The 14,053-nt window shown below is 30.7% G+C and overlaps 1 protein-coding gene across 10 annotated transcripts in view; it reads right to left on the bottom strand.

Annotated features, from left to right (window-relative positions):
• The window catches only part of LOC126749129 (catenin delta-2), a 51,055-nt gene that overhangs the window by 3,416 nt on the left and 33,586 nt on the right, over positions 1–14,053 (bottom strand). For 9 of the 10 annotated variants that reach the window (XM_050458777.1, XM_050458776.1, XM_050458782.1 and 6 more), the window contains 8 exons: positions 11,649–11,894; positions 10,520–10,760; positions 10,132–10,436; positions 8,959–9,221; positions 8,381–8,895; positions 8,119–8,310; positions 3,872–4,024; positions 3,588–3,674 (listed from right to left, as the gene is read on the bottom strand). In XM_050458777.1, coding sequence (XP_050314734.1) covers positions 3,588–3,674; positions 3,872–4,024; positions 8,119–8,310; positions 8,381–8,895; positions 8,959–9,221; positions 10,132–10,436; positions 10,520–10,760; positions 11,649–11,894 — 2,002 coding nt within the window. Of the gene's footprint in view, positions 1–289; positions 3,675–3,871; positions 4,025–8,118; positions 8,311–8,380; positions 8,896–8,958; positions 9,222–10,131; positions 10,437–10,519; positions 10,761–11,648; positions 11,895–14,053 lie in introns of all 10 variants that reach the window. The other variant, XR_007664903.1, reaches the window with a different exon arrangement.

The following is a 14,053-nucleotide window of genomic DNA, read 5'->3' as shown; positions in this document are numbered from 1 at the left end:
ATGTAACGTGCATATCTACTAATTACTTAACCTATACACATTCGAAAAAATAAAATTATTTATTTCGCTTTTACGTGAACCTAATGTTTCAGCAGTTTAACAATGTATTTGCAGTGCAAATTATTAAGATGCAAAAGGAATAGTTGCTCATGCGTCGAAGCTTACGATATCATTCCAGAAAGAAAGAAGATAAACTTAAAAATAGAAACGGAGAGCTAATGACGCGCATGTCTAATGATCGTGCCAGCTACGCAGTCGGCACGCAAGTGCAGCATAAATGCAGCATTACCTGTGAGCCGCCCTGAACCTTGGCTATCACCTTCTGCATTGGAACCTGGTCGCCCATATTGCATTTTCCGGGATTGTACGAGGTAGCTCCAACTCTTACCTAGCTTTAAAACTCCTTTTTTGGGTTAGGAGGTAAATAGGGTTAGTAAGGTCTTGGGAAAGGACAGGAATCTATACTCGCTAAATTGTTAAACAAGATAATGCTTATTATTTTAGGTGTTTTGGTGCATGTTAGCTGATAATTTTAGAAATCTAGTACTATTTTACTACGATTAAACTAAATAGCAATGTTGACATTTTAAATTAGGGAATTATTATGGTGGCATATTAAAAAAAAAAACAAATAATTGACTAACCCTGATTATTGTTTTATTCAATGGTTTACTGTCAATTAAAGTTTTGTCGCCTGGCCTGCACATCTACACGGCACTTGCATATTTTATATACATAGATTTTGAAAAACTGAATACACCAAACGGACAATTTGATTATACATGTATACGAGAGAAAAATGGAAAGCAAAATCATCAATAGTTCACGATGGGAAGAGATATACAGGGTATTTTCGCTTACGCCTATATTATGTGTATAAACATCAATAAAGACACTGTGGAATGCTCTTTTTTGTCTTAATATTTATATCTTACTTAATGATCAAACTTATGATGATTTTGATCTGTATAGTCACAAACACTTTATTGAACTGTTGCACATTAAAAACTTATGGTTAATTACATCGCAAAACATTCTCTATTTTATCGAGGGTAACATATAACGTAAATTCTATGATGCTAAGAGCTTTTAAATTTTTTATTTTACGTTGTACATTCAACTTTTGGCATACATAATTTTAAATATTTTTGCTTTTTTTTCGCATTAAAATAAAAAAAAAACAACAAATGTCAATTAATATTAAAATATAATACAATATAGGAGTTTCGACTGTTTATGAGAGGTTTGGTTCTACTAGTTTATTAGAAAAATTTAAGAAAACCGAATTTCTCGAGTTACCGAAAGTTTCGGTTTTTTAAATAGTAACTTAAAATTTATCAAATAAATGGATTAAATAACTGGAATCACAATCTGTAATTAACCAACAGTTAAAATTGGCTCATTTACTAAAATTCATTAATAAATTAAATACCTACCCTTGATAAAATGAAATGACAAGTAGATATAGCATAAAGCTGCAAGTGAACCAAGCAATAATTTCATAATACTACAAGCCAAAATGTGTTACAAATATAGTTAGATACATATAAATAAGTAAAAAATAAAAACTGTAAAATATTCAAATAAATATTTTTAAAATGATGTAAATTTGTATGGCAAGTTACAATGCAAGTGTTTTTGAAATATTTTACAAAAGAAGATGTACGTGTTGAATATGGTTTAGGGACAGGGTGACCTAAAATTTCAGATTTAATATGCACTTAAATATCTGTACTTTACCGTTTTTAAATCACCTTGTATATATTTAAAACTAAACAAATATCCTACTATTATTTCATTATGATACCCTATCAAACAGCTAGCATTAAACGTGTATTTAGCTTTGGTTAGATACCTATTAGCACCCTAAGAATATAATAAGAAGTACGTTATATATCATGTATTTAATCATGTAAATATAATTTGTATGAAAACTACAACAAAGTGACCATTACACTACCCCAATTTTAATATATCTTTAAGTATCCTAATATGTACCTAGGACAGCTATACTCTAAACATTTATGAACAGCAGTTCTCCCTTATTATTTGATAAATGTTATAAGCAGATATGAAAAATATTTTATATAAAATCCATTCTCTATATTCCATCAATGAGAGACTTTTTCTGCATATTACTTAAATGGACTTTTGAGAGATCGTTAGACCTGTTGTGTAAGTTAAATTACTTAAATTTTTTATTTTGCAATGCCCTAAAATAAGTTTTTGAAATATTAACCCAACGATAAATAAGACAAAAATAATTTCACTTGCTAAAAAGTGTATTATATATTAACTATATACACTCTTTTCTCAGATTTTTTTTCTTTACCAATATGATTGTATATTTATATATACATATATGTATATATAGCCATAATTTAGGGGGGTTTTAGGCGTTTTTTAGCTAATAAACGTAACCTATTCAAAGGCCAACAATGTTTAGTTACTAATACATATAACACCAGACGTTTTGTTTCAATTATATTTGATTCTTCTTTTAACTTCGAAAATAATTTCTATCTAATATAGACACAGACATGCTACTAAATCATCTCTCATACAACCAGTATTAGTATTTAAAACGGTTTAGAAAAAAAAATGTTTAAATACAAAAAAAATTACAATAAATTTTGTAGTATAAAAGATTAAGACAGCAACTAAGGTCTAATATCATGTAGGTACTAAATTGAAAATTTTGGTCCTTATTTTCGTTGAAAATTTAACTTTGAAACGCCCTTTGATAAGCTTTAAACCTGTTCAATTTCAGTTAAGACCTTGCATCAAATATTTTTGTTTCTACAAAAATTTCTTAAATAATTAATATACAATGGTAGTATTATAGATACCTGAAACCACAATTTGGTCATATTTTAGCACTGAAACAAAATCTACTTAATATTAAAATATGTATATATTTTGAAATAACAGTATATAAAGAAAAACGTTAAAAAAGTGTTAGGTCTAATCACAGACATACTAAGTATATAAATAATATTCATGTTTAACTTGTTTTATGTGCTACAGGATTAGCTGCCACCTAAAATATTATGTTCTATTGAAATCTATAGTCACTGATATAAATCTTATTAGGCACTAATAGAATATAGAGAATCAAATAATTAAGGTGTGTCTAGTACACATATCCCAGATGTAAGGGCCTATAGCTCATCAATAATAAATGTTTTGCCACCTAGGTCACCTACATCAAATTAATGCTTTTCTAGTTAATTTTGAACAATTTTTTATATTTTCTTTTTACAACAAGGGTTTAAACTGCTTTGTTTAGTACATGTCTGCTACGTAATGTAATGCAAATAAATAGACAGTCTATTTAAGTCAAACAACAATATTATCATTGTAATAGTCCTACGCATTGAGCAAGTATGTGCCTTTTAGTCCGATTAATTTACAAAAATGGCTTAAACAAAAGCGCTTAGTACATAGTATGTATATAATTCGATAATAACACTATTTATAAAGAGAGAAGTTACGAATTGACATGGACGCGTGGATCAAAAACTATGGAGGGGAGAGGTTATGAGTTGAGATAAAAGGAAAAAGGTCGTTTTTTCTTAATGACTTACTGGTGGCGGATTGGAGCCTGACGGGTACGGTCGGCCCATTATCTGTGCATTTTCAGGATATGCCATATCTGCCATTGGAATATCATCCTGCAACAACATGACATATAAAAGGATAAGGTTGAATACTGAGAAACATGCAGATTTTTCTATTAGCTTTGCATACAGTATATTTAGGTAAAATCAGCTAAACTTTTAAAAGAAAATATAACCATTTTTCTTTAATTCAATAAATGAGTCAAAAGCTGTTTAAAATCGTAAAATTCCTTTTTAAGAAACAAAATTACCCTGAAAACTCTAGGCCCTGGTGCCCTTTTCATTGTACGATCCTCATATCTAGTACCACTTTGTGATGCCATCGGCCTGTTCAAAGTGCTATTTGCGTTGTTAGGTGAATTCGGCCCTGCATTTCTTGCTGCCACCGTTTTCGTGACGAAGTCCTAAAAAAAACCTTAATGTTACAAGGACAAGTACAAACTATAAAATAAAAATAGAACTATTAAAAAACTATATTGCTATACATTCCTTTGTCTTGTAATCAAAAGTACTTCTTTTAGTACTTGGATTTTTTGAGAATAGTGTGAACTTTACAAAGTTAGTGCGCTCATTTCAGATTTTTATTGAATTCATTATAAGAGATATGTAAAAAAATTAGTACAAATAATTAGATACTAAACATTATAGGTAAAAATAATCTTTATTTCAAATCCCGCTGGTCAAATTACAGTAGTAGTATAATGTACATGAATGATCCCTAAATCATTCCTTTGGTATTAACAATATAAAGGAGCTTTACAAACCAAAATAAATAAACTCATAAGCGAAATACTACATCTAAAATAACATAAGAGAGCTAACTTTGATATACGGAAAGTCCATCCTAAGCAATGTAAGTCAGAAGAGGATGTACTTTAAATAACGTAACTTAAATATTAACATAAGTTTAATGTTCGTCATTATTCAGATGTTACATATGATACCTAGATATTAACTAATCTGTATATTGTATAAAACTAACGCAGAAGATCTAACATTTTGCTCCCTCTTTTTTACTCAATATTGTATTTTTATCTCTTTAATGACTTGATCACAGCTCGAAGGTATCAATGACACTATGCTTTGACAACCTCCATATTAGGAAACTTTTATATCTATTTATTTATGAATTTTTTTTCTCAAATAGTCTCAATACTGTAAAAACGAAAAATATGAATGCTTTATTTGTTGTCAGGATGAGAATTTAAAATGAAATTCGGAATCTTCAACGTTCCTTAGTTGGCCAATATACATACACTAGTCCTTCTAATAATATTAAACTAGTAACTAATATACAGTTATGGACGAAATAATAGTAGTAGGTGCACAACGAAAAGAAAAATGTATTAAAAATTATTAGTAAAATTATAAGTAAAGGAAATACATTTTTATGTAATGAAATACACAATAACATATGATAATATTAATAAATAACAATAAAAAAGAAATTTATTTATTGATATACTAAAAAATAAAAAAAATATATGTTATTGTATTGTCATAATAATAGCAGCGCTTTAGAAAAATCAAAAAAAGTGCATTTACAATTTATATAATACTTTAATAGTTTATCGTATAGTAAGAAAAGTTTATAAAGAACCGGTGACATCAACAGGCGGCAAAATCCGCGCATCTCGTTATTCTATCGATCGGGTCGGCGCACTTGTTGAAATTATTAATATTTATTTGTACTAGAGTTTAAATAGCCCTAGATTTTTAGTAGGTATAGCTAGCGATTTTATAAGTGCGTTTGATTTAGTTGAAATATCAACTAAGAATGCATATATTTGAATTTGATTGCTTCGAGATTCGTTTAAAAAAATGTAGATAAATTAAAATTATATTTTCTAGCATTGTGATGTGCCTATAAAAAATCATAATAAAAAATAGTTTTACTTACAGGAGGATGCAGTTCGCTAATTATTTTTAAAACAGGACTTCAAATAGGTAGCTGAAAATTATTCTTTATTCGCATTTTTTTTAAGGATTAGGTCTCGTATTTTAAACGACTTGTGTAAAGAAACAAATTGGTATAAGCTTAAAGTTTTATTTCATTATTTTACATATTATATATTTTTATTCACTATAAGATAGTGTATTACAACCTAAATCAGACTCATCCGATGAAGACCATTCGATCTCTTCATCAGATGAGCCTGTATTTACTGTAAATTTTAAAGAATCCAATGCTTCATCAAAAAGGTGATGACTTTCGAAATATTGTTTTTCTATGTTGTCTATATGGTTGCAAATATTTATCCACTCGTCATCCGAAATTTCCGATAGTCTAACTAAAAAAACTATAGTCTATTTCACTATTATACTTAAAAAAAAACACACAACAGATTTTAAATGCTTTATAACACGATTAACTCACTTCCCGTACGAGACGACACTGATAGGCCTTCAGGCTACGTCATAGGCTTTAAATCCCCGACAGGTACAAAGAAACGAAGTACGGCGGCTGCTTTGTTCTTGCGGTTTCTTTAATAAGAAGCGAGAGAAAATATATTGCGGTCGTCTTTTCTCTCTGCCACCGTATTTTCTATCGATTTTGTGTTGAAAAATGGGTTTGTGCGCATATTGAGCAGCCGGTTCTTTATAAACTTTTCTACCTATAAAACCTTTGTTTGCAATTACTGTTTTACATCGTCGTGGCATAGACTTAACAAGATCTTGCCATCTCGATAACGGGATGCTATGCCAGGAATTGCTAATAACTGTCCAGAGTTCTTCTCGATTTTTTGGTTTCTCACGTGACACAGCATCCATAATGTCTCTCCACAAATTCTCGATGGGATTGAGATTTGGGCTCTGCGCAGGCCATTCTAGCATATTAATGTTGCATAATATTTTTTATCCAATATATTGGTCCTACCCCATAACATGCCATAATTTTAGAACCACCGTGTTTAATGGTGTATTTAGATTGATAGGCGGTATTCAAAGGGCGTCTAACGTATGTTCTACGTCCTGTATTACCAAACAAAACTATTTTGCTTTCATCTGACCATAAAATATTTCGCCACTTAGACGCAGGCTATGCTAAATATTCCTTTGCAAATTTTATTCTGTTCTTAATTTGCCTTTTATTTAATAATGGCACTTTTCGTGGGCTTATGGAAAACAAATTAGCTTCTCTCAATCGACGTCTTATAGTTCGACTGGACACATCCAGTCCTACAAAGTCTTGGAATTGAGAAGCAAAGGCAAATGGGTTTTTCTTTGAGGCTCGAATTAAAAGTTTTTCCTGTCTATTTGTAGTTTTGCGTTTACGACCACGGGTTTCGGCTTTGGGCTGCCATCTTAAAGCATTTGCTACCATTTTAGCTATTCTATTATTCCTTGTATTTGACAATATAATTTTCCCCGAGCGCGTTATTGTCATATTATTTCGCGCTTTTCTTGAGAACAATCCTTATTTCTACCTATCTTTCTAAAAAAAGTTTATATTCAAAGATCATAACTACAATATAAAGTGTATCAAACATACCAGTAGATTAGAAAAACTCATCAAATTCTTAAAACATCCAATAACAAATAAATACCGCTATTATTTTGACCACCTAAAATTCAGGTCTCACTACAACTGGAAAAAATATGTTTGTTATCGGCTTTTAAATACACGTACTTCTTATATAATACACGTGCTGTTGACTGATATTTTTCGAATAAATATTTTATTTTGGCTTTAGAATTTGGGAATAACAATAGGTTGTGAATATTTAATTTTATCCAACTACTGCTATTATTTTGACCACAACTGTAGATAAATGAATACTTAGTAGAACAATATATACGACCAGCTCACGTTTACTCTTATTTATCAATATTTTCATGGGAATGTATTTCGAATAAAATAGAGGATCAACTTTTTTGGACTCCTTACATTGGAAGATATATTCCAAACAAGTACTTGTTCGATTTAAAATATGTACAGATTTACCCAAAATACAAAAACTAAAATTATATCTAATCTTCAACATATTTTTTGAAATCACAAAATTAATAAAACGTTAAGATATGAACTTATTTTATTTCTTATTTGATCCCCTCGATTTTGGTATAATAAATATATTAAATTTTGTCTAGTGCTTTATTACTCTATCCAATTAATAAACATATCGTTGGCGCACGCGTTAAAGGATTTTCTTATTACTTCATGCAGCTTATTTCAGTGCCTCTTCTGCCTGATAATACGCATTATTATTATGAAAAGCATTTCTTTAGACATGAATGTAATATCAATGTTAAAATCTATCTTAAAAATTCAATATCTAGAATAACGTAAATGACAGATGTTCTTCTCCCAGAACGTCCATTTTTTTGAGATTTATTTAAAAAATATTAAATTCTAATAAAATTTATTTTAAACATGAGTTTTATTTTTATTATAATTAATCTTCATATTTTTAATTTTGCACATTTACTAATAATTGTAAAGTATATAGAAGTAGCTATAAGACTCGACTATAAAATTGTCTTTTGTAAATCTTACTTGTTCTTTCCAACCGTGTTTTTTATAAACGTCCCGGAGGTCCTGGTGCTGCCACATAGTAAAAAGAACTTGCCCAGCAAATTTGAGAACTCTAGGGGTGTATTTTTGTCGTTGCCTAGTTATCGACATCAGTCTTTCAACCCCACCAGCTTCTAGAAGAGATCTAGAGAATTCAGCATTTTTCTTTATTACCTAAAATTAAACCCCATGAGTATCCAGAGAACAAACTAATTTTTTGCTGCTAAAAACCCAATTAACAAACCTCATTCAACGTAGCAAGGACAGCAGCAATGGTATCATCAGAAGTACCCTGATCATGTTGAGGGTTTCCTGATGGTAACTTTTGAACGAGATCCCGCATAGCGTATTTGCCAATAAGCTCTTTATTACGCTGGTCTATTGCCAAGTTTCTAAGTGCTGTAGCTACCGCACAAACCACCCTATCGACCTCCATTCGTAGAAGCTCAACCAATATTGGTAGACCCTTCTCTTTGCGAACTGCAGCACGGATTTCAATACTTGGCTGCCAGTAACAAGCTGCTAGATTCTGAAGTGCTCCGGCTGCGGCCTCAAGAGTTTCTGGATTCGAGCAGCTCTGTAGCAAAGCCAAGTATGACTGGACTACATCTGGTTGCCATAAGAGTTCCATGCCCTTGACTGGTTCTGCACGGTTACCGGAATTCGAAGCTGAGGAATTCGTAAAGCTGCCTTCTTTACTTTCAGATGAGCTGCCTTCTTTTTTCTTTTTGCTACCGCCAAAACAACCTAAATTTTCACCTACAAACAAAAATATAAGTTAATATTATGGTAGCTTAATCTCATTTCTATAGAAACCTTTACCTTTCGAATTACTAGCTGCCACTCGACTTTGAGTGGGAAGGGGGTTTTTATCATAATTCGGGTCCTCAACTTCCTGACATCTATATGAAAGATTTCTTAATATGCAGACGCAGTTTTCCACGATTTTGTTGCCGATATTTGACTTTTCTATGGCACAGCGAACGACAAACAGTAACGAATCGACAAGTCCCTCACACTCTCTTAAATTTTTTCTTGCATATTCTCCAGCTGAACTGACATTTCGAAGAACTCCAGAGGCATTCCTAAAAAGTACAAATACAATGAATTGGATATGTATTTCATTAGGCTTAAAAATCTGTTACTTATTTTCATAATTTTTTTCAATAAAAATGGAAATTTCTAAATTAAGAGTGCGAAAAAAGTTATTATTTTAAAAAGAACTTGTTGACATAAATTACAATTATGAAAGGAATGTAAACAGTTAAGACAGTATAAAACAGGTACGACTAAAAAAATCAATTTTTGCCTTACTTCAATTTATTAAGTTCAAATATTAGGTTATTTCTTTGGTTATGTTTATTACTTAGTAATTAATATTTGTTAAAATATGTATTTAAAATTATTGAATATCTATTAATCAATATTATTAGAGTTTTTATATTGAATAAAAATATGTAGTTATAGGGAAAAATAATTTTACTTTTAATATGATCCAAATAAAATTATACATTTATGCCTACGAACAGTATAACAATCATTTAGCTTTGTGAGCAAAATAATAAATTTTTGCAATATTTGAAATAAATAATATACGATTTGGAAATTAGGATCAATGAGAAATTTAACTATTATCGACTGAGGCACTACGGCCAATGTAATAGCATGAAATAATTAAAAAAGCAATTTCTAAAAACCGGTATAAAAAATATGTAATAGATGTAGTATCGGTTAATATTTTAAGAATAGAAAAATTAGAATATATCGATGTATCTTGACGTAATTATAACTCCTCAAAATTCGGTTGACTTTTTGAAACACCGTGTATACCGCAATATATCCATACAATATATTTTCATTTAAAAATGAACTAGAAAAACAATAATAGTAATAATTGTTTTTTTAGTTTTTCAATAGTCTATCTCACTTTATTTAAACGTTTTTAATCAAATTGTAATATAAGTGTAAGTGAAAAAAAAATTTTTTTTAATTTACCTAAACACCGTAGACCAGCACGTCTCGCCATGATTTCCCTGTGGATCCCAGCCGGAATGTGGAATTATTATATAAGTAACTATAGTTAAAACACCATCATCTATAATATTTCGCTTAAGATCTTCACACGATGATAAGTTCCAAATGACTCCAGTTACCAACTCTTTAATTTCTGCCTCACCTGCCCGTCGCAACAAAGTAACAAGAGCCGGAATGCCACCAGCATTCTTTATTGCCCTTTTATTTTCATCATTTTGCCGCCCAAATGAAAGGTTTCGAAGCGCGCCACATGCATTTCTGTATACCTAGATAGATTATAATAAATCAGCGGAATCACATTTATATTAATTTGAATTACAGGCAAACTAACGTCAAATATTATATTTACCTCTATACTATCATGAGTGAGAAGCTTGACTAAAGGTGGAATTCCACCTAGTGCCCTAGTTTTTTGTTTGTTGGGGTCGTGCATATAACACAGATGCTGTAAATAGGCTGCCGCGTTAGCTTTAATCACATTATTAGGATTATTTAAAAACCCTATGACTTCTGGAAGGTTTGGGTCCCTCCAGCGCATTCCCCGAGCCTCGTCGTCACCTACCACGCTGCCTGGCGAAGAAATGTGAACCCTAGAATAAATTGCATATTAAGAATATTTTTTATTTGTTAAATATAGAAATGCCGATAATTCGGCTGGTAGTCGAGTTTGTGGAGGTGTGTCTTACATACTTTAACTTAAAATTAAGAGAATTTATTTTATTCGCTTAGTAAGTAAGTGTGACATGATTTTATACTTTTGTTAAGGTCTGATATTGCCATTGATGGCTAAACACGGGTAACCTGTATTTTAAATTAAATAAATACACAAAAATTTGAAATTTTAAACTTCTTTTTTCTATAATTTATTATATAAACGAAGGACCTGAAGAAAATGGATTTTTTTACATTGAATTTATTGATTTTAATAAAACTCCAAATATATCAGGATTTTGAAGAAATAAGTAATAACATTGCTTGACATGTTTTTAATAGAATTGCCAAAGTTAACCATGTCCCTGGGTTCTTAATGGATTTCTTTATAAAAGCTCGGAATGTCACAAATTCAATGCGTGTTTCAAGAAGTCTTGGAAATAGAACTAAATAGAGCACATGGTATTAAGTTTCTTTCAGACTCTTAATTTAAATGTTTAATCATATTTTTATATGATTATTAAGGGCTTAGTTGTGCAACCGAGATGTATCTATCATATTTATTGTTTCTTGTATTTATTCTTATTTATTATAACAAGAAACAAGCGAATTCTAAGAATTGCTTATTTCTACTACAACTAGTTTCTGAAGATACCGTTTCTAAATTTTTTAGAGGCACTGAATATGCGTGCTATAGTAAGTGATTTCAACAAAAAGAATGTTTTTTCTTTTGTTTGTTCTTTAGTAGATTTCTAGAAACAGCAGACATTTTCCTTAGAGATTCATTAAAGCAAAAGTAAATTAAATAAGATACAACGTTTTTTTACCTTTCATGCGGAGGCAGTCCAACATTGTGTCCATGCAAAGACATTTTATTTATATGCTTTGAGAGGTCTTCCTCTTCAAACATTCTCATACTAGGAGCAACAGATACGGGCCCATTTAAGCTATCTACATAATTTCTCGACAGAGGAACTGTTCCATATGGAGAAGGTGAAACATAACCGTAGACAACCCCTGGGTCGTCTTGATAAGGATCTATACCTATAGGACCTCCAGGTGAAGGTGTCACCCTATAACAGATACATTTTATATTATTACTTCCAGTTTAAACAAAAATGTACAAATAATGTTTTCTTAAATGCAAAGTCAAATAATTAATTCCTATAGTCGTCACGGTGAACAGATAGAGTAATAAAAGTGCGTGAATAATCCGTATTTCGATCCACCGCTTTTCGGCCGGGTTAGACTAGCGGAGCTTGCTTTTATTTGGATCAAACTGAATGTTTTTTATATAGTGGGTATACTAATTCAGTAGCCTAGTTAATTTAAAAATTATAAGCTAAATTAAAAATTATTTGGTTTTATAAAACAATAAACTTTTACAAGATATAATAATTTATTAAGGAATAATAATAATTTTTATGAAGGCAAAAAGATAAGTTCCTAAATAAAAATAAAGAATAATGGGGGTAAACATAAAGTTATTGTTGATTAAATACCTTTATATGTTCGGCGTCAGATAACCAGATCGGTAATTGAATTGATAATTATAAATAAAAATGTATTTGTGTTTTAAAACAGAAGAATACCTGTTAAAGAGGTTTGCCTACCCCTTGTCATACGATTACATAAGTGTAAAGCCTAACTTCTGTTTAATCCCTACTACCCTAGAACTACTTTTTGAAATATATTTTTTAAAATGCTTAACTTATTTTAAACAGAGATAGTTAATATAGATTATAAAGATAACCAAAGATGAAAAATTGATAAACAGAAAAATCCAGCCATATACAAAACTTGTTGGAACTGATACGGAGGACTGTGAGGCAGTTTCCTTTTCTTGAGGGTTGTCAAGCCAGTAGATAATCATTGAACAAAGGCTTCTCTTGAAGTAGCTACGGTGGTATATTTCTACCCATTTTGGCCACATGACCTGCATTGACCCATTGTTTCGTCCAAATAATAGATTGACTTTTTAATAGGTCTCGAGACTTTTGGCATAGAATACTGACTCCTGTTTGTATAACTTAAATTAAAAAAATATACACTAACGGACAAAAGTAGATTTTTTTGAAATTCATTATATTGTAAAAACCTTCAGTATTTAAATTACTATTTCCTAAAAATATTTTCGCTCTTAACAACGGCGTTTTCTTCCATCACATCTTTCGTCAGTTGTTTATTTATTATTCTCTAAACTAGTATGAATCCGAATATTTTTAGGTTAGCCAAAAATAGAGTAACTCACATAAGAAAAAAACCAAATTTAGTATATATTTCGCTTTATGTGAGATCTGTTCTGATTTAGTGAATATGCCTCGCGGAAGGTATTTGTCGGATGATCATTGATAAAACTTAGTGCTAAAAATTAGCTAATCAGCAGGGAGAACCAGAAGGCCCGGCTCAACTTTGCGAAAAAATATTTGCATTGGACAATCAATGCCTGGAAAAAAGTTGTTTTTACTGATGAGAGTGAATTTAATTTATTTGGGTCTGATGGAATATAGTAGGTAAATAGCCGAGAAGGCAAATGATTTCATCCAAAATATACAAAGCCTACTCTAACCCATGGTGGTCGGTCCTGCAGGATATGCGATTGCTTTTCTGGGTATAGTATAGGACTATTACATGTTATTGAGGGTATAATGGATCGATTTGTGTATCTAGATATTCCAAAAAATGTAGTGCTAACCCTTGCTGAGGATAATTTACCATTGACCTGGATATATCAGCAGGATATCCTAAACATAAAGGTGATTCAAGAATGGATTTTATAAGAAAAGATTAGGGTTGTGGACTTTCCTGCACAAAGTCCCGATCCTCACCCTATTGAAAACCTCTGGGAGGAACTAGACCGGCGTACAAGACAACATAAAATCAGCAATAAAAATGATCTAATAAAAGTTTTGCAAGAATTCTGGAATTCTAATGGAGAAAAATGAAATTTTTGGAATCCATGCCAAACCGATATAGCGAGATTATTGCCAATAAGGGATTAGCTGAGAAATAAATATTATGTTGAAATGTTTACTAAAATAATTTGGTTTCTCTACTTTTGTCCTTAAAGTATTTTGTTTATTTAAATAAAATCTTTGGTTTTCGTTATATAGTTTATTACTTTATCGAAATAATTTTTTTTTTTAATGTTGTTGATTTTCATTGTGTATAGAACTGCATTACTCTCTACTCGTGTATATTGCGTTCCTTCAGTTTACATTATACTACATGC

This window comes from Anthonomus grandis, chromosome 22 (assembly GCF_022605725.1).
Source record: "Anthonomus grandis grandis chromosome 22, icAntGran1.3, whole genome shotgun sequence".
NCBI classification, from domain to species: domain Eukaryota; kingdom Metazoa; phylum Arthropoda; class Insecta; order Coleoptera; family Curculionidae; genus Anthonomus; species Anthonomus grandis.
Note: the sequence above shows the minus strand (reverse complement) of the source record. Positions and strands in the feature narration are given on the sequence as shown.